At 41.3% G+C, this 18,458-nt stretch overlaps 1 protein-coding gene across 2 annotated transcripts in view; it reads left to right on the forward strand.

The window, feature by feature from the left end:
- The window catches only part of LOC115479235 (vitamin K-dependent protein S-like), a 205,282-nt gene that overhangs the window by 171,248 nt on the left and 15,576 nt on the right, over positions 1–18,458 (forward strand). For both annotated transcript variants that reach the window (XM_030217071.1, XM_030217069.1), the window contains exons 2-5: positions 2,453–2,562; positions 4,874–5,066; positions 10,331–10,489; positions 12,150–12,315. In XM_030217071.1, coding sequence (XP_030072931.1) covers positions 2,453–2,562; positions 4,874–5,066; positions 10,331–10,489; positions 12,150–12,315 — 628 coding nt within the window. The remainder of the gene's footprint in view (positions 1–2,452; positions 2,563–4,873; positions 5,067–10,330; positions 10,490–12,149; positions 12,316–18,458) is intronic.

Below are 18,458 nucleotides of genomic sequence, written 5' to 3' on the forward strand. Positions count from 1 at the left end.
CCTTTGAAATCAGAGGATATAACATCTCTATATATAAAAGGCACCACCAACGTTCTAAATAAAGCCTCCAGCCGGAAGTGGTGAAGGGGAGAGATATCCGGTTTCCCCATAAGTGTCTGCCCCGCCCTCGCTCTCTCTGTAACCAGGGCCGGTCTTAGCAAGTGCGGGGCCCTATGCAGACCAATTTGGTGGGGCCCCAAATTTTTTATTTATGAAATTTCAAATAAACACAAATGAAGCTAAATTTGTACAGAAAAACTGATTGAAATAATAAGCACAATGCTATCATGAAAACCCCCCTCACCAGAAATTATTCAGTTCAAGTCCACTACAATTAGTAGTTCCAATTCTCATAACCCCGGGGGGTCAGAGGTGCGGACACACAATCTCTCCACTGCAAAACACTATACACAAACTTGTGCAAAACACACTCATAACCTTACCAAACCATAACAGCACTAAATCCAAGGACAGGACAAGCTACAACCTTATGCGTGGAAAGGCAGAACTGTAATTACACCAGGCTCTAAAATACCAATATACTACCTCGTGAAAAAAAGCAAAACAAAAGGGTTGCAAATACTACACACTAGCAGGATACTGCACCTTGATCATACATGAAAAACACATGACACAACAGATATGAAGGCAAAATACTGAACTGGAAAGTTACCTCAAGAAGTCAGACTCAGCATGCAGCAATACTAGAAAAATTGAAACTTAAATGCAAAATACCACAGATGCACATTTCCAAAATCTGACATATTCCAATTAATAAATTCTGAATAAAATACTTTTTTCTACCTTTGTTGTCTAATCATTAGTTTTTCTATTCGCTTTGGTCCCGGTGTCTTCTGTTTTATGCAGTGTCTTCTTTCCATATGATATTTTTCTCTCACCATGTCCACCATCCTCCTGTGCCCTTATGTGTTCTGTCTACCATCTGTAAATCCTCTCCCTGGGCCCTGCCCTCCCATCCATGTCCATCCTTCTTCCTCTCTCCCCTTCCCTCCTCCATCTGTCCATATCCAGCAATTCTCCTCCCTCCCCTCCATATCCAGCAATTAATCCTCTCTCCCTGGGCCCTGCCCAGTCCCATCCATATCCATCCATGACCATCTGGCCCCAACCCCCTCCATTCATTCCTATCCAGCAATGCCCCCTCTCCCTGAGTCCTACCCTCCCTTCCATCCATGCTTATCTGTCCCCTACCCCCTCCATTCATCCCTATCCAGCAATTTCCCTCTCTCCCTGAGCCCTTCCCAGTCCCATCCATATCCATCCATGCCCATCTGTCCCCTGCCCCCTCCATTCATCCCTATCCAGCAATACCCCTCTCTCCCTGAGCCCTACCCTCCTATCCATCCATGCCCATCTGTCCCCTGCCCCTCCATTCATCCCTATCCAGCAATTCCTCTCTCTCCCTTCCATGAACCCTGCCCTCCCATCCATGCTCCTCTCTCCCCTGCCCTCCCGCTCCCATGTCCCAACTGCCCGCCCGCCCTCTTCTCCCCACCCCCTAGATCCCTTTCCTTTTTTGTTTCTTTTAAATTTACCTCCGTCCGGCAGCACAGCGTCAGTGAAGGAGGCGCTTCCGAGTCCCAACGTCTCTAGCCTTCCCTTCACTCAGGGGCCCGCCTTCTTCTGACATCATTTCCTTGACGTCAGAAGAAGGTGGAACACTGAGCGAAGGGAAGGGGGAAGGCTAGAGACGTAGGGACTCAGTAGCGCCGCCTACTTCACTGATGCTGCACTGCCGGACAGAGGTAAATTTAAAAGGAAGGTAAATTTAAATAGCGCTGGGAATCTGGAGCGGAGGAGGCTGACTGAGGCGCGCCGCGCGGGGCCCCCTTAAGCCGCCTCGGTCGCCTCCCCTTAAGACCGGCCCTGTCTGTAACACAAACAGTGAAGGAAAACACAGCAAAGCACGAAATCAAATCGCTCTCTCTGTAACAGTGAAGGACTCAGAGGGGGGAGGGGAGAGAGGGCAGAAGTCCTCACTATCTCTGTAACACAAACACAGCACAGCAAGAAACTTAACACTGAAGGACTCGACTCCGAGGGGGAGGGGACAGACAGCACAGGGGAAGGGAGAGGGCAGAGGGCAGGGACCACACACTCCCACATGCACACAGAAGAAAACCTTGCTAGCCCCCATTTCATTTGCATCAGAAACGGGGCTTTTTTTACTAGTAATGAAATATATTTCCCCTAATCAGGGTTTCAGAGAGGGCAGTTGTAACCAGGACAGTTTCCCTGAGGCCAAATGATTGTAAAAGGCTGGCAGGTCATAAAGACATCAGTATATTTGGCAAGTTTTGGTTTCCAAATGTTTAATTGCTCCAGGGTTCAAAACAGTTCTTGATAGTCCATACCCTACCTAAAACTGCCTAGATATCAGTCTTTAGACCTGCATGGTATATGATTAACTTTTTTCTGTACTTATATACAGAGCATGTGTGCACCTTTGGAGACAAGCAAATCCACAAATATCTTGCACCTGGGAAATGGGGCCAACCTTGGCGTTCTGCTTATGGAATTCCATTGGCCTAGCCTGACAAGGTAAAACGTTAAAACAGTTTAATCTGTGTTGTCACTTGGTTTCCAGTATATAAACTACAGGATTTGACAGTGTATACAGATGGAAAACTATTTACGTTTTGTGAAGAGTTTTTAATACAGAACTTCAATGATTTGGGGGTGAAAAGGGTGACTTTTTGAAAATAACTTTTCTCCAGATTTCAGCACCAGTAGTGACTGCATTAAAGGATCCCAGGAATTATGCGGGATTAGAGCTTTTACTGAGCTCTAGAAGTATATAAGAACCATCTGGAGCAATCAGTTGCTCCCTTTCTTTTAGCTACCTGGTGGCAGATTTCTCTGGCCCTAGTCACGCTTCCATGTTCTTCATGTCATCCTTCTCTTATCCTGTCCTTTACATTTTTGTGTAGTAGGACTTTAAAGACCTTTTTTTTCAGTAACTTATTTTGTCATTCTGATTGTTCCATGGGTTTTCTTTTGGTCTAGTTGAGATAAGGCATATCTACTGAGTCATTTGATTTATTTTTCCCCCTTTTCAATACTTGGGGCATATTATCAATATGGGCATGTTAAGACATGCTGGTGTTGCACACATCCCATTTTACGCAATGAGATCTAGTTACGAATAACTAGAGTTAACATCTTAACGGTAGACCATGTTGATAAATCCCCCCCCCCCCCCCCCAAAAAAAAAAAAAAAAAAAAAAAAAAGATTTCTTATCTATTTTGATGATTTGATCTTGCTTTCATTATCTTCACAAATTAGTTGACAAATTTTACTTATCTATCTGAATGTACTAATCAACATAGACATTGCTTGAGCAACTGTGATGAGCGTTTGGGTATGATAAGTTCCTGCTCTAAAGAACTTACAGTCTAAGGGGCCATTTACTGATGGTGCTGGTATTTTTATTATAGGGCTCATATGCAGTAGGCCCTAAGGCAAATAATACCCATCTATAACATTAATAAATGACTCCCTGATAACCTGAGATAACTAGAGTGATGCCCCAAAGTTTCAGTAGTGGGATTTGAACCCTGGCTTTCCTGTGTCTGTCCATTCTTCTAACCACTTCCAATTATAGCTCATTTTCAGTGTCTTATTTTGTAGTATGCAAAGAAAGATTTGTCCGATGTTCCTCCTTTCTACAATTAGGGGGTCAGTTCATTACCCTTGAAATTTAGGTCTTCACTAAATACAGTAGCTGCATATCAGGTTTTTCCAAATGTTAAATGGTCAGGAAAAAAAGGCAATATTTTGCCACTCTTCTTACTGTTATGAAACACTCAGTTATTTGGATGGGCTCTAAAAATAGCTGGAAGGTGCATCAAGTGTACTCTTTAGTTCTGCCTCCAGAGGGTTATTGGCCCAACTGGGTATGTAGTTTCATTTCACTTTCCCCAGGCCTCTACTCTAAATAGATTTACTGCTGTATATGGCAACCTCAGTAGCAGCCTATCTTCCATTATTTCCTTGGGAGGGAAATTATTTTCTCTTTCTTCTATGGAAAATCATGAAATCTGACTCTGCCATTCCTCAAGGACCAGCTGAAGGAAAGTCAGTGGATAGTTTCCAGAGAGAGCTGAGCTGTTGGCCAATTTTGGATCTCATTGAGGATATGACTATGAGCACAAGATGCCTGCATGTTTTTTATTTCCAGCACCTCAACTAGTATATTGCATTGCCACCCTTTAAATGGACCATGTCTGTGCTACTGAGCTATAACTGACAGTCGTCATGTATTCTTTGGTGAAACCGCAGACTTTTATTTAAAAGGGGCAAGATAAATGAGGGACAGCAGTAGTTACTTGTGTGGTCAAGAAGTGTGTTCGTTGGTGTGTGTTTACATATAACTACCTATATGCATGTAGCATGCACCCCTGCTCACAGCAATGACAGCAAGAGGCATGCAATGCGAACGTAAACGTATAATAGCTGTGTTGTGGAACTCCCATATCATTCAAAAAGGTGGTAAATAAATACCTCCCATTGCCTCAGGTACCCACTTACACTGTAAGCTCTTTGGGGAAGGGGTATGTTATACCTGAAAAAATATCACCACTGTATAACACTGTATGTCTAATAATGCTATATAAACAAATAGTGTTATTACTTCAACTTAAGATATGTTCAAAAACCAATCCACTGTCATGGTCACCTATACCCAGACTCATAAGGCACACATCATTTCTATAGGTTGAACTTTAGTGGGACAGAATAGGAGAAAGCTCTTACCTATCCTGACACTATGAAATAGAATTTTGGAAATAAATATTGATGTTTATCTTAACGTTCCTGTGAAAATATTGTTAATGTTGTGTTTCCCCATAGTTCTTTATCATCCTTTGATTTTCGTACCTATGATTCAGAGGGAATTATTTTTCATGGTGAAATTGATGGGCCTGGGAGCTGGTTTCTTTTAGCTTTACGACAGAGACGTTTGGAGATTCAGATGAGCAATGAACATGGACAAATGATGATATCCCAGTTGGGACCCAACATTAGCGATGGAAAATGGCGAAGGGTAAGTAAAAACATCTCTCTGGCTTTTCTCCCATTGTCTCTATGAAGAAAATGCTTACTGCATTTGGTCCTGTAATTGGTATTTCTTTTTCTACTTTAGAGTAAAAAAATTATTTTATTGATCCAGGGCTGAATTTAAGATTGCAATACTTTTAGGTAGAAGACCAGGGGAGGAGGGCCCTCAAAGATTAAGCTGTGTTTTTGTGATAGGTATAAGCCAAATAGCTAATTCCTATCTACTTTAGTATTATGTTTATAGGCAGCAGAAGGGGAAGGCCACTGGGGCAATGCCCTGACCAAGATTTTGCATAGCGCAGCATCAGTAGCTAGAGAGTTTGGAGATTGGACTGGATATTAGTAGGTGATACATCAAATTTATTAAATATAACATTTAATTGGATTTAGCTCACACCTTTTTCAGTAGTAGCTCAAGGTGAATTACATTCAGGTGCACCAGGTATTTCCCTGTCACCAGAGGGCTTACAATCTAATTTTGTATTGAGGCAGTGAAGGGTTAAGTGACTTGAGAGGTCACAAGGAGCTACAGTGGAATTTGAACTGGGCTTCCCTGGTTATCAATCCAATGCTCTAAAAACTGCATCCTAGCCGAATGAGTATTGCTCATTTGGAGGCAGGTTGTCTAAGGCTAATATTAGAGCCAGACAGCGGCATTGTTTAATCTGTCGCAAAATGATGTGAATCTGCTAATTTGGGTCTTAATGTAAGATATGAACGGCAAGCTTCATTCTATAATTAGATTCGTATCTGATTTCCCATCAGTGTTAAAATTACAGCAACCAAGATCCTTTTAAGGTGTGTTCACACCATTTTGCGGTAGCACACAGCAGTGCTGTAGCCAGGCAGCCAGTTTTGGGTGGGCCTGAGCCCAAAGTGGGTGAGCACTAAATTTTCTGTGTTCCCACCGTACTCCAACCTCAAAATATAAATACTTTAGCTAATGAGGATCCCCAAGCTCTGTCAGCTGAAGATTTCCTCCAAAGGGGACAGAACTCCCTTGAACCAAGCTTGGCAGGCAGCAGCAACATACCTGAGCCACAAATTCCAGCACCCCATGCATGCTTAGTTGTCAGTGGCTCAAGGATGCTTCCAACTGCATGGCTTGGTAGAAGTTTTGGCTTCCTTTTGGAGGAGGTCCTCAGCTGGCGATGCTTAGAGATCCCCCACTAGCTACAGTAAGGATCAGAGTTGGTACTGGACATGTGAGGGCCCATGTCAGCAAATAAAGGAGGAGGGCCCCGATCCCCTCTTCCCTGTTTCCCCTCCGATCTCCCACTTGCCATTACTGTGACACTGACAGAGGCTCACCAAATATAGAACAACGGATCACAAATTAGAAATAAAACTATGTACACAACAATTGAACCTAAAAGCAATCTATGAACTGACCAACTTCCGCAAACTACTGAAGACCATCTCTTTGACAAGATATACCACAAAGATCAACATATGTAAAATTCTCCACATAATCCAGAAATGTCTTATAATGTCTTGTGCTATACCACTATCATGTATTCCATTACCATGCAACCCAAATCCTTCTGTAACACCAAATATATATTCTCTTCTTATTTCCAGTATCCATGATGTATTTGTAAGCCACATTGAGCATGCAAAGAGGTATTTCGAACAATAGCTCTGCAAGCTCATTTTTCAGTTCACTCCTCATGCTCTCCTCTGCTGAGGAGAAGAGCATGAGGAGTGAGATTTTTTTTTTTTTGCCCACTTGCCTGTTTGCAGCCAGTCACTGTTACTGTCAGGGCAGCTGCTTCTGTCAGCTGCTGTGGGTGCAGCAGCTCACCTGTACCTCCAATGTTATTGCCGTGCCTCTTCATTGTGGGTTTGGGACTGCATTGGGGAAGGCCTCCCTCCTTCCAGGAGGTAAACAGACCTTTCTACTTGTTTACATTATAAACTTTGCTAAATAAGTTTTCACCTGGTGAAATATTAATTAAGCCCTCTGATAATGTATCCAGTTTTTTTTGTTTCACAAGAGCAGTATGATTAGTTTTCATGTATTTTATAGGGAAATTATATTAATTAGAGCTTGGGTAGAGAATGACATCCATCTGAATAGATCTGTCTTACTTCTGGGTTCTTCTAGTAATACTGTCAGTGAGTTTTGACTATTTTTTTCTTCTACACATCTGGACAAAGTTATGGCTAAAGCTAAGTATACTTCATGAGCTCTGGAATCTCATCCATCATGGGTTGTAGATGAGAGGGTAGGCCTTGACCCTTTTTTGCTTCAGATTATAACCACCTGGTTAGTTAAGGACTCTTTTCCTGTATTGTTGAAAGGAGCGCCGATCTATCCACGGATTTAAAAAAAAAGTTAAATCTGATCCTGAAGATTTCGCTAGTTAGTGTCCTTTAATTTACTGTTAATCAAAATTATGGATCAAGCGGTCGTTGTACATTTAAGTGAACATGTAGAGGATGCTAATATCTTGAACCTCGGCAAGTAGGCTAAAAACACATAGTATAGACGTAGTTCATGTTTTATTTCTAAATGTAAATACCATCTCATTGACTCAAAAGATGGAAAAATGCTTTCCCCAAGTGCTGATGCTATTAAATATGAGCACTATCTTTGACACAGCTGATCATGTCATTCTCCACTTTGATATAACAGGTCTAGTTCTTTCATGGTGTAGGTCTTTCCTTTAGCTACACTGTTCGCTTCTGATCTAAGTAGTTTTTGATCATCATATACTGTGACTTTGGGTTTACCACAATCTTTATTTGTTATTTGAAACCCTCAGTTGATCTTATTTCTAAATAGAGTCAATTTTTTTTCTTTTATGCTGACAAATCCAGCAGATCCTATCAAGAATTCAACACAGTGAGATTAGAATCAGTGGTGTGCTGGAGCAGGCTCTCACGGGCTCGCGAGAGCCGTTTGTTAAATTTTGAAGAATTTTGGGAGCCGGTTGTTAAAGTAGGCCATGGCTACTTTAACCACTGGCTCCCAAAATGTGGGCTCGTGCCCCCACCTCAATTCTCTTTTACTTTGCTGGTGGGGATGCTGAGCTTCGCCAGCCAAGTGAATAGACTGCTGCTTCTCCCCGCAACCTGATTTCCAGCTCTGAGCAGCAGGCTGGGACTTCTCCTGCATGTGCAAGAAGTCCCAGCTTGCTGCTCAGAGCCAGAAACAAGCAGTGGGGTGTGGTGGCAGTCCATAGCATTCCTATATGAGGTGGAAAGAGAGGGGCATGCGTTGTCCCCCCCAGTCCACCCATGCCCTGCCCCCACAAATTGCAGGGCTGGCTATGCCCAGAGAGAGAGAGAGCGAGAGAGCCCGGTGTTAAAAATTTACCAGCACATCCCTGATTAGAATTGTCTGACTTTAGTTGTCTTCAAATAAACTACTGTTGAACCCTTGGACAACTGGAGTGCTTTGTCAGAAGCTACCAGGGCTGGATTTGCTCAACTGAAATTGAGGGAATAATTACACCAGTGATGGGTTGATATGAATCCTGGGAGTTAACTTGGATAATTCTTTGATTTATATGTCTGAAACTGCTTTTCAGGTCCTACAGTCTGCATCAAGGTAGTCCTCTCCACTCTACTGATCTTGCTATTGTGGTTCAGTTTATAATCTCTCACCTGGATGAAATGTGTAACATCTATATAGGTCTTCTTACAAATTCCATTCACCAACTTCAGTTGGTGACGACATCTGGCAGAGTGGCTTCTGAGGCTAGTCATTTTGATCATATAACTCTTATTTGATAGCATTACATTGGGTTTATGGCATGTTTATTTAAATAATTAGTTACTGGCATTCAAAATTTGTAATAAATGGCCAGGTTTTTTTATTTTAGATTTATTAATGGACTGGTTTCCCCCTACACAGGCTCTTAGATCTGTAGACTCAGGCCTTCTGACTGGATCAGCACTGAAGAGGTCCCATTTGGTACAAACTCTTTTTCTGCTATTTGCCTTCTCTTTGGATTGTTATGCCTTTAGAAGTACATAGGACTATTGGGATCTGGATATCTGAGCAAGCTTTTTGTATGGATCTGTATTTTTCTAGCTGTTTGCTGATATATTTTGTATTACATTTATTTATTTATTACATGGATTTTTATTTATTGACTTCATTTTTGTTTAACTTTTATTATGCTTTTTGTTTATTTATGTTTTAATTTGTTGAGTACATGTCAGCGAGTAGCCAAAGAAGCACAGGGAGCCTTCAAGAGTGGGGGGGATCACAACTATACTTTTAATCATACCCAACACAGTCCGTGTGGTGAAACTGTCTACATCGGGGGTCTAGGCAAATGAACATAGATAATAAACAATTTACATAAAAATTATAGATTACAACCAGAAGATAATTTAAAATAATACAAAACATAAATATAAATGAATAATGTCAAAAAAATATAGAGGAATAAATGTGAACATACAAACCAATTAAAATACTAAACATAAATTATGGATTATGAACGAATGGTTTACAGCAAAATTATCAATTTCAACCTTAAAATAATTAAAATGACATGATTTAGGGCTGTCAAGAAAAATATACATAAATGTTAAATTAATAAACTGACCAATAAAAAATGATAAAATAATTTACATAAACTGAGGAATAAAAAAGCAAGTGGAAGCTGCATGTAGCTCATACCTAGTGGTATCTGGGTCCTAAAGTTATCAACCATCCAGTGGAAAGATATAATCTTGTCTTGAGGAAGACAAATTTGCTTGAAACTGAAGTGACACACAGTCTTAAAAATGTGAAGTGGATAATAAAAAACTTGTGTAAGAAGGTTGCTTGAAAATGGTGGTACAAATGTGCAGTGCTTAAGGTTGTACCACTGTTAGACATTTTTGATAGTGTTTAATAAATTAGTAACAAGTATTAAAGGAAAGGTGCTTTTCCTCCAGTTTTTGGTTGCCTTCAGAATTTAACACATTAGGCCAGCCGTTCCCAACCTAGTTCTCGCGGCACACCTAGTCCCATCAGGTTCTCAGAATATCCACAATGAATATGCGTAAACAGATTTACATACACTGCCTCAATTACGTGCAAATCTAACTCATGAATATTCATTGTGTATATCCTGAAAACCCTATGGGACTAGGTGTGCCCAGAGGACTGGGTTGGGAATGGCTGCATTAGGCATTCAGGTCTGTACTGAATATGGCAGTATTTGATCAGTCACTGAGCCACAAGAAGATATGCCCATGAACAATGTAATAAAGAAATTGATTTTCTCACCATTCTGTGCTGTTTAGGTGTCTATTGACAGAAATGAAACCATTATTGAAATAAGATTGGATGGTATACTACTCCTAGATCTTTACCACACCTCAGCAGATAGCTCAAATAATACATGGCTCACCATTGCTCTTGGAGGTTTGATACCAAATTCCACCGTCCAGCTTCTGAGTCCGGTAAGTTTGAATGTGTCGTATACAATGCTTCCTGTCTACCGAATGCTATAAAAACAATGCATGACTTGAGAACCTTCCGGAAGTTATTGAAGACGCACCTGTTCGAAGAGACTTACAATAAAAATCCTCCTTAATGACTTGATTCCATTCTACATCTAAACCAACTAATACTGATTCCTTCTAATTTGATTATGTTAATCAAATTATCACTATAATTCCACCTACGTATCTACCTAATTTCTTACACAGTAATATGTTAAATTAGACCATACCTCTTACTCTGTTTATGATTATACCTTTTGCAACATAGTGTAAGCCACATTGAGCCTGCAAATAGGTGGGAAAATGTGGGGTACAAATGCAGCAAATAAATAAATAAAACATTGTCACATTATAATTAAAAGCGATTCTGCATAGAAAACCAAATCCACCCATCAGGGACATAGAAATATTACAGGAACTTGATTTAGACAGAGAAACATTTAAATTTCTATGAGAGAGAGCTCCTATTGGTACAAAAGCTTGGATTTAGCACTTTCAAAAGAGCAGTTTATCAGCTAGAAGCTCTAATAGAATTTCATATTAAAGTTTTTTATTCAAGAAATTGCAAGCTAAAAACATGAATTCACAATTAACCAACCCAAATTCCCTTCCCCTCTGTCTCTCCCCCTCCCTCCCGGAGGAGTAGACTCTCCAGTGGAATTTCACAGTACTTTTCTGCTGTATAAACATTTTTAAGACTGTCTAATAGTTGTGGAACCACCTTCGTATCAGGCAGTCAAGTGACCATGCGATGCTCACGCCCACCAGCCACCCAGGTATCGACATGCCTAATGATCCAGTCACCAACTACAACAGCTGTCCTAACCCTTCCCTCCTGGGCAGCAGCTCCTAGAGACATCCTCAGTGCGAAAGGATATTGCATCCCTTGGTGGGCAGGTCCTGGCTACAGGATTACTTCCTAGTTCACCAGGGTGATGTTCTCCTTCTAGGAGACCTCCCTCCTCCAAGGCTGCCAGACTGGAAGTGGGACTTCTCTACAATGTCCCTGTAGGTCTTCTCTATGTACCTTTCTCTTTCTCAGCTCCTCCAAGTCTGCTACTCTAGCCTCAAGAAATAGACTTATTCTCTGAGAGTTAGGAGCTCTTTGCATCGAGCACACACATATAACCTCTCTCCAGCTGGGAGATAATCATATATGCGTCACTCAAATCAAAAGACTAGATAGCACCACTCTTGCTGCTGGACTGCTGTCTGTAACTTAGAATTACTGTGTTTGTTTAAACTTCTTAAGATACTAAGGATATTAGATTAATATGAAGAACCTTAAGATTTTATGATATATGTGTGATTTATTTGTTTGCTTCTCAGAAAGTAATTAAATGTAATTAAAACTCTAATATACTGTCCCTCTTGTTATCCTAATTAGAATAATTGACTATTAGTTAAGACTATAAATGAAGATATGTGCTGGGGTGGGTGGGATTTGGGGAGGGTGGATGTTAATGCTGTATGCTGTGTTTCTAGAAACTATGGGGAAAAGGGTAGGGAGACTAGTTAATAAAATTTGCTTGTAAGTACATAGTATAGATTGCTAGGGATAAACTGTTTTTTTCCATAATGATAGCAATCCTAGGTAACGAACTATATCTGTTTTCAGCTGCAATTTGCATTGGATGGATGCATACGCAACTGGTCTTGGGTTGAAACCGAGGTTCACACTTTGAACAATGCAATGGAGATTAATGAGCATAGACGCTGTTTTGAACATGAGAAGGAAGGATCTTATTTTCCAGGGAGTGGCTATGCTCAGTTTGAAGTACCTGGTAAGTACACATTTCTTTCTAGAAATCATGCTACTTAAGCTTATTGCCGCAAAACGTTCTGAAGCTAGCAATTGCTCATTCACTCCTGGTAAAATTGTTGGAGTTGCAATTCATCACGTAGAAGATATCTGCTATTTATTTCAAGGAAACAAAAATATAGTTATTTGATATGCAAACAAAAAAATAAATTTACAACTCATAACAAAGAAAATGCATTAGATTTCAGAAATAAACATCTTAAGGAAAAAAGAACAAGTGGAGATAGCAAGTCCATCATGGCTCATGTAATTTCTCTATATGTGTGAATGCTGATGTTCGTTTCTTTGTTGTGTCTGATCTAGAGGGAGGAGAAGTAGGGGAATCTGAACGGCATGGCTCCCATACATTTTGTTGGTTTAGAAAAAAATAAATAAAATGAAACCAAGTATGATAATATATCTAAATATTAGATGTCAATGTCAATAGATTTTTAAAAATGCATTTTATATTTAAACCACATAGTGCCACAGGTATTGTTGTGTTTCTCAACTACTAGGAGGCCATACGCATAGCAACCAATATGAAACTGCATAGTTCAATCATTAGGTGTCAACATAATATAAGAGCAATCTTTCCAAAATGATTGAGGGTACTAATCCAAATGGAAATTAGCCTTCCTTTGACACAGTCAAGGAGTTTTCTCAATATTGAGAGTCTGACACCTATGATCATACATAGCAATCATTTAGGAAAGTATATAATTTAGTTACTAAGTTTCAAACTAGAATTTACAACAAAGAAAATTAAATACGTACCAGAATCATTTTCATCCAGCCCAACAGGATAAGGGTGTTGTAGTAGGAGAGGGGATGCATAGTAGGGAAAGTGCATGCCTAATGGAATAATTTCCAATATCTCTGTGTGTGCATTTGTGTCTGTATATGTCTGTGATATGTGTCACCCAAGGGAGTGGCAAGAACCATGCCCCAAAAAATAGCTTGCCATCCCAGTATAAGTCATTGGATCAAGCCTGAATCACCTGAACCCCTTCTTAATCTGACCAGGTTAATTTTAGCCTTTTTCTACCCTCCTGATCATCCTCGCCATGTTCCCCACACTAGCAGCAGGAGAAGCATTTAATCAGATGTCCTTTCCTACTTCCACAGGGCCAGCATCTCTTAGATTGTCCCTTTGGCAGCAGGAGATGATGTTGAATTCCTGTAGTAAGGTTACCATATTTCTGGTTTGCAAATCTGGGATGGTGGGGCAGGACAGGGACTCTCCCGATACAACTTTTCATCATAAAAATTATAATTAATGAAAATGAATATATCTTAAACGTACATTCTTTAAGTTCCTTAATAGAAAATATTTAGGGTTGAGTACCAAAGTATTAGACTGGATATGTCCCACATAAGAGAATCATGTAATGAACAAGCCAAATCAACTGACAAAATCCAGCTGTTCAACATGTAAACTTTACCTGGCAGTTCTATGACCTAGGCACTGACATTTACACATGTAGTATGTGAGTAAATGTTTAGATACTAACATAAGCATACGGATGTGCGCACATACAAGTGTACGTGCCAGCATAACGCCTATGCACTATTCTAGAAACATCTGCCAGTCTCCAATAGTGCATTTGTGAGGGGACATAGAAGTAGGTGGAGTCTGAGTAGGACATAGTTACACGCATATGTGTGGAACTTAGATGCCTGCACTTACACCAACTCTGTGGCTGATGAAAGTGCTCACATCTAAGTTACTGGCACGTATCTCACCTATTACATCAGTATTCTATACAGGAAAAGTGCTACATTCCTTTGTAGAATAGGTTCCTTACAGTACCTATTTCGAGGTGCTTGGTTATAGGATTGCCCCTCCCAAATGGTTAATATATTCAGGTTCTGAAACTTTAAAGTGGGGTCCCAAGGTATTTTATGCCAAAAAAAAAACATCCAACTTTTGGTGTCTCTGACTTGTTTTATTGTTCAACATCTTTCTCCCTCTGGACTCATCTGCTCCTTTTGTTTTTTCTCTCTGGTATCTTCTTTTTATTTGTTTCAGCTCTCTTTTTCTTGTGCCTTCACCATTGGATATTTTAATACTTTTTCTTCTCTGTATGTTTCTACCCCTTTCTCCTGTCCAATTTTTCTATCCTAAGCTCCTTCCATTCCTCTTCCCATGAATTCTCATCCTCTTCCATTATTTTATTCCCATTTTCTCCATCTTTTTTACGGGTTTACTTCTTCCTTTTCATTCTCTCTCCCTCCCAACACACTGTCACTTTCCCCTTCCAGTCCTGCATTTCTACCTTTTGTTCCACTCCCCCCTCTCCCACTACTTGTCTTTTCTTTACCTTCTTATTTTTCCTGGTAATATTGTAGTTCCTTTCAACTTTTCATGTTTTATTATGTACTGCTTTGCCATTGCCCACAAAAAGCAGTATATTTAAAAATAATATTATTATTATTATTAGCATTTGTATAGTGCTACCAGACGCACGCAGCGCTGAACACCTGACACACAGAGATAGTCCCAATAGCGTTTACAATCTAAAAATACAGACAGACAAGACAATTAAGGGTGAGGGAATAACCCTAAACTCTTCCAGTCCAGCATCTCTGCTGTGCTCTCTTTTCAAAGTGCAAAAGGAGGGGGGGGGGAGCTGCTGGAGAGGAGAGAGGCGGGGAAGAAGATGCTGGATTAAAGTGGGCCTCTTACCCATGGGCCCCCTTTTAAGCTGAGCTCTAGGCAGCTGCTCCTTTTGACAACAGATAAAAGTAGCCTTGCTTTTACCTACCCCCACACATCAGCTCCCTTCTAGTCCAGTGAACACTCAGGAAGTGTGTTGCAGGGTAGTGGCTATGAAATGTCTGCACAAACCCCAGCAGCTGAGTGTCAGGGCAGCAGTGAAAGGGCAGGAAGCACAAGGCCAAAAGGCTTCCTCACAAGTAGCACCACTCTATTTCTTCAGAGCTGTGCTCCTTCCCTGCATCACAGCTGCAAGTGGTGCTTAGCATGATATTCACTTCCAGTGTCCTCCGCGAAAGAAGATTCTTCAATATGGGGGAGGGGGGGGGAACAGGGGAGAAGAGGATGCTTCATGGTGGGGGAGACAGGGGATAGAGAAGCTATGGGGGGGGGGGTGTCAAAGAGATGAGTGACAGGAGGATAGTGAATGCAGAGGGTAGAAATGTTATTTTTTTTAAGTTTATTTTTTATTTTAATATTAATTATACAAAACAATGATCATTGTCACCTGAATACATGCTTACATTTCATTTCTCTATAATCGGCTAATTCTACATTTGGTTTCATATTAACATAACTAAACTTTCCCTATGGAGCCTTCCCCTTCCCCCTCCCCCTCCCTTCCCTTTCCCCTCTATGTAGCTTTCTTACAATAACTCATTTCTTACATTTTCATATGGCTGCCAAATCTTCTGATATATGTGTAGTTGACCCAGTGGTGTAGCCAGACCTGACATTTGGATGGGCCCAGAGCTAATATGGGTGGGCACTATATATATATATATATTTATTTATTTATTGTATTTGTACCCCACATTTTCCCACCTTTTTGCAGGCTCAATGTGGCTTACAGAGTATGGAAATGAAAACGTTGTTACATGATTTGAAAGAACATATATAGATAGATAGATAGATAGATAGATAGATAGATAGATAGATTTTCGGAAAGCACTAAAGACAGACCTGTTCAGAAGAGCATACCCCACTGACCCAACATAAAAATACCTGGACACTTGCAACACAATGTAACCAAAGACCGTAACAGACATTACCTGACTCTTCTTCCCCCCTTCCCTCTCTAAGTTCCCCCAATTGTACCTACAATACATGCACCTCATTCTACAACAGTATCACTTTGTATTCATTCATACCATGTATTTGTTCAGACCGGAATCGGTTAACGCCATTAACGATTACATGTAACCCACATTGAGCCTGCAAAAAGGTGGGAAAATGTGGGATACAAATGTAACAAATAATAATAATACATCCAGCAACATAGGTAGCAGAAGCATAATAAAGTTGCCCTTTTACTAAAGCTTAGCACCCCCACAATCCTGGAACAATGTTTTCAAATTGTAGTAGCACCTCAATAATAGCAACACAAAAATCCATTTGTTGCCAAGTACTTTGTGATCCTGCAAAGAGGCTTCTTAGAGCCTTTATTGCAAACCATAACACCAGTTCCAATAACATACCTTTAAAAAGGCAGCAGTGAATATACACAACAGCAATACATATCCCATTGGAAAAGCCAGACAAGTCAGACTCATAGATCCCCATACAAACCACATGCCAGCAGAAACTCTCATTGCTCGTGGTCACATGCAGACCACAGACCAACCCTCATCATTAACAGAATAAAGACCAAAATTATAAATTATTGATTTTCTAAATTTTATGCCGTATTATCTCTGCAATTCTAAACAGATCACAATTCAACACACATTAAGTTTTAAAACATATTACCAAAATATAAAGACCTCCTACCCTACCCCATCCATCCCAGCAGCCTGGCATCAGCTTTTCCCTTCAAATACTCTCTATCCATCCCTGTAGCTCAGCATCAGCCCTTCCCTTCTCTACCTTACCCCCCCATCCATCCCTGTAGCCCAGTATCAATCCTTCCCCACCATCCATCCATAGCTAAACATGAGCTCTATCCTTCACCCCACTCCTCCCTGTAACCTAGCATCAGCCCTGTCCTACTCCCTACCAACCCCCTATGAAATTAAATAAAAAAAGACTTTTTTGTTCATGCCCACCTCTGCACGCACCGGTCCACCCAGAGAAACCGCCGGCGCCTACACTTTTTAAAAAAATTTTAAACTAGGCACTGCAGAGACCATCCCCACCTAAAAAACCCACCAAAATGAGAGAGAGACAACTTTTTAAAAATTAAGCTAGCTTTGCCACTATTAAAATTTATTGTTGGGGTAATTTTGGGGTGAGGATGGGCTCCTCATTGCCCTAGGCACTGTAGTGAAACGTCTACCCCCCCCCCCCCCCATCCAGAACCCACTACCAGACCACAGCCATCATTTTGATAACAAAAGAGTAATCAAAATGGTGGCAGGTCATGGTGGTGGGCTTCTGGGTGGGGGTGGGCTCTTCACTGCAGGGCAAAAAAAAGGTATATTTTAATCATTAAATATATACATTTTTTGCCCTAGCAGTGAAGTGCTTACCCCACCCAGAAATTCCACAACAATAAATTTTAATAGTGCCCACCAGCCCCAGCTAACTTAATTTAAAACAAAAATTACATGATGATGTTAAAATTATGATGCAAAAAACCCCAAAAAGCATGTACAATTTATTACCTGCTGCTGGGCTGGGCTGGCAGTTGCTGCTGCTTGGCAGTAAGTTACCTGTCCTAGGGCCGAGACAGAACTCGAGTTGATTCTAGACCTTTCTCATTCTTCAATTCAATTTCCCATGTTTCCAGGGAGGGCAGGGCCAGGCTGAGGCTCGCACAAACCCTGCGTGCGTGCATTTGGCCATGTGCAGCAGCTATTTTTTTAGCCTGCCCTGTGCCCTCCCTCAGATGCCACGAGCGAGTGGACGACGGAGCCGAGCGGAGTGAGACGAGAGCGAGGCTGAGCCACGTCCGGTCCGGGTCATACCGCTACCACCCGCTAGGATGGATGCGAACGAACAACAACCACGACGCGCTGCAAGTGCATTCAGCGCTGAGCCGACTGCCACTCTGCCTCTCTCTAGTCTAAGGTGGGCTGATGTCCTGAGGCCTTGAGCGTGGGTGCCCGCGACGGCGACATACGTTAGGGGCAGCTAGGCTGCTGCATGCAGTGTGTGTGTGTGCGCTTGGGTGGTGGGCGGGCCTGAGCCGAAATCGAAGCCTGGAGACTAGAGATCAGCTGCCAGAGCGCCGCGGGTGCCATCCATCTGTTGTCACGCTAGGCTGCTGCAGTTGTGTGTGCGCTTGGGTGGGCCCATAGCTACGCCCCTGAGTTGACCCTTTCTCATGGCTGTCAGCTTTCGACATCAGGTGCAGATAGTCAACTCTAGTTAATACCTCTTTGACAGTGGGTGTTGCTATTGCCTTCCAGGCCCTCGACAGCGCCATCTGTGCAGCCACTAAAATTGAATCACCAATATATGTCCAT

This window comes from Microcaecilia unicolor, chromosome 10 (assembly GCF_901765095.1).
Source record: "Microcaecilia unicolor chromosome 10, aMicUni1.1, whole genome shotgun sequence".
Lineage (NCBI taxonomy): Eukaryota > Metazoa > Chordata > Amphibia > Gymnophiona > Siphonopidae > Microcaecilia > Microcaecilia unicolor.